The 2,717-nt window shown below is 57.2% G+C and overlaps 2 protein-coding genes across 2 annotated transcripts in view; one reads left to right on the top strand and one right to left on the bottom strand.

The window, feature by feature from the left end:
• Positions 1-228: 228 nt before the first annotated feature.
• Positions 229-935, top strand: VDBG_05006 (conserved hypothetical protein; the record flags this gene model as incomplete). The annotated part of the gene is made up of 2 exons (XM_003005354.1): positions 229-499; positions 664-935. 2 exons carry the CDS (start codon positions 229-231, stop codon positions 933-935), a joined length of 543 nt encoding a protein of 180 aa, XP_003005400.1.
• Positions 936-2,349: 1,414 nt separating this feature from the next.
• VDBG_05005 (conserved hypothetical protein) overlaps positions 2,350-2,717 on the bottom strand; it is a gene marked incomplete at both ends in the record, with an annotated part of 3,012 nt that continues 2,644 nt past the window's right edge. The window contains one exon of the mRNA XM_003005353.1: positions 2,350-2,644. Coding sequence (XP_003005399.1) covers positions 2,350-2,644 — 295 coding nt within the window. The remainder of the gene's footprint in view (positions 2,645-2,717) is intronic.

The raw sequence follows: 2,717 nt of genomic DNA, 5'->3' as shown, positions 1-2,717 counted from the left end.
GTCAACGACAACGCCAACAACAACGCCGACATGAACCACCGACGTCGCGGCTCAGTCACCCAGCAGGCCCTGGCTGGCCTTTTCCGCAGCAACTCGACCTCGGTCGGCCAAAACTACCAGAACAGTGAGGCCCAGCGACGACGTCTCTCTGTTGCCACCACGGGTATCGGCCTGGCTGGCACCTCGCCTACCAACCCCAGCCCCTTCACAGGCTTTCGACGAGGCAGCATGTCGACCAACTCTGACTCGTTTGACGAGAACGCCATTGACGAAGAGGAGGTTGTACGCGCTCCGCCCACCACCCCTTTCGCCCGCCGTATGAGCTTTGGGGCCCCCGCCATGCGCAATGTTCGTCCAGGTGGCGGAAGCCCCTCAGCGCCAAATGGTAATCACCCATCTGCATCAACATCTGTCCCCTCCAATGCTCCCCTTCATCAAATGTCTACCATGAGCGGCAGACGAAGCAGTGTGAACCCCCGAGTTCCCTCGACGAGAACAGGTGCGATTCCCACAAAGTCAACCGCACCAGCTCGTCGTCGTCCACCTGCACCCGTTGCAGGGGGCGGACCTCAACGACTGCGCATGCCGAAAGACATGATCATATCCCTGGCAAGCAATGCACCACTCGATCGATCCTGGACTAACGATTCTTCTCTTTGGCAGATCAAGGATTTAACTGGTCCGAGCAACTCAAGTCCCGAGCTGAGAGCTCTGTCCAGGGCCCCCGACCGTCATTCTCCTTTGGCTCGACTGCGTCCACCTCGCCACCCCGTGGCAACGGCAGCGCCATGCACGACCGCGCCAAATCTGTGTCTGACATGCCCGCCCCGCCCGCGCAGGCCGCCGCCATGAAGCCTAAGGCTCCTGAGCCCCAGCGAAAGAAACCCGACGCTTTCCAGGAGCGTATTCTCAAGGGAGACTTCTACATGGACTGAAGAGACTTCAGCGGCGCTGAATATGTCACAAAAACTCATGGTCCATGTACATTGCATGGGTAGGAATGCCGTATGCCACGCACCCGCCACCTACCCCTCTCCACGACATCTCACTTTTACGATTTCCTCCTTCACCAATACCCCCTCTTACCAACAGCGGCGGCATTTCATAAATGTCAGGAGTTGCGCCAGATTGATTGCTTGATTTGAATGACAGGTGCGGGCGTTTTGACGTCAGATTAGACGGCTATGTACCTTTCAGCACGGAATACTGGTCACTGTGTTTTGCAGACTTGCGTGGACTAGGGCTCTATGGGTAGAGCAGCTGGGGGAGGCAGAGCAGGACGCGATGCCAAGGCAAACACGGGTCATTGTTATTACGAGCGCGGGAACGAATCGGCAGCGGCTATCATATTACCTGTGACTGGACTCCAAAATTGGACTGGTACGAATATGGATACATGGTTTGGCTTTTGCAGAGAGGGCTCGAGGACGAAGAAGAGGTGCAAGGCCGTGTCACGAGAATGTATCAAACGAAGAGTCTGAAGGACCAGGGGGCAGGCGGCCAAGACCAGATGAGGGTGATCCACCTGTTGAAGGACACGATGAAATTGATGGAGGCTGGCGATTGAGCCGATGTGTATTCCACGGGGAATGCAACCGAGCTCAAGAGCATTGTTTGAGTTTGACAGACTTGGAAGAGAGTATAGCGACTCAATCAAGACAAGTCTCACATTGACAAGTCACAAAAGCCACGGGTGCTCTGTTCGTATTGACACACATCACCAGACACACGGCGCTCTAACTAGGCACAAACTCGTACATGTTTCGACCGATTGACGTTGTCGATAAAAAACAAAATAAACGCCATTCGCACCGACCGCGCTTCTGCTATGCTTCCAAACCGTTGTCCTGATGCCCGTCCGTCCGACCGCCGATCCCAGCCCTTGTACGCCCCAAGGTAAAAATATACATGAAACAGCGGGTATTCCCCCCCCCTCCCCCTCCACCCTGTGCAGAACGCTTCTTCTGGAAAAGGGATGCATTTGTCCACTGACATGATGGACAGGGAAGAAATGCAAGTCCGTTCCTCCTGCCGTCTCAGTGTTCGGAGCCATGTCCAGCGTTGATCCATGACGCGAGAAGACGAACAAGTGCAAACCATGCCGCGGAGGAGAGAGGCTAGTGCATTGGGGGGGGGAGGGGCGCGCATCGTGCCGAACCTCGACGCAGGAGGAAGAATAGGGTTTCCGTGCACAGGGAAGAATGGGCGCCGAGGATTGGGAAAAAGGAATGACCATGAAAGCCGACCGAAACTCCGCCCATGGACCCAACACGAAAGACAAAAACAAAAAGGGGGTATGTAGACGAGCACACACACACACAAAAAGGAAAAAAAAAAAAAACTGTAGAATCACATCTGGAACTGCTGCGCCGGTCCCGCCCAGCCACCGCTGCCACCAGGACCTCCACCGGCAGGCCCGCCCGCGCCGTCGGCGCCTCCGCCCGCGCGCACGCCGTCGAGGACGTCGCCAAACTGGCCGACCCACGGGTCAATGGCGAGGGCATAGCGCACGCAGGCCTCGGCGCTGGCGGGGTCTTCGGCCATGCTCGTGTCCGCGTGGGGACCGAGGGAGGAGGAGGAGGAGGAGGAGAAGGCGGGGGGCCACGGCTGGATGGGGAAGTTGACGGGGCCGGTAATGCCGAGGCTGTAGGCCAGCTCTTCAAAGGAGAGGTTGTGGATTGGATCGGGGTAGGGAGGGCCAAAGTCTTGGGGCGGGT

Source organism: Verticillium alfalfae, genomic scaffold, assembly GCF_000150825.1.
Source record: "Verticillium alfalfae VaMs.102 supercont1.5 genomic scaffold, whole genome shotgun sequence".
Classification (NCBI taxonomy): Eukaryota; Fungi; Ascomycota; class Sordariomycetes; order Glomerellales; family Plectosphaerellaceae; genus Verticillium; species Verticillium alfalfae.
The sequence above is the reverse complement of the archived record's forward strand: the minus strand, read 5'-3'. Positions and strand labels throughout refer to the sequence as shown.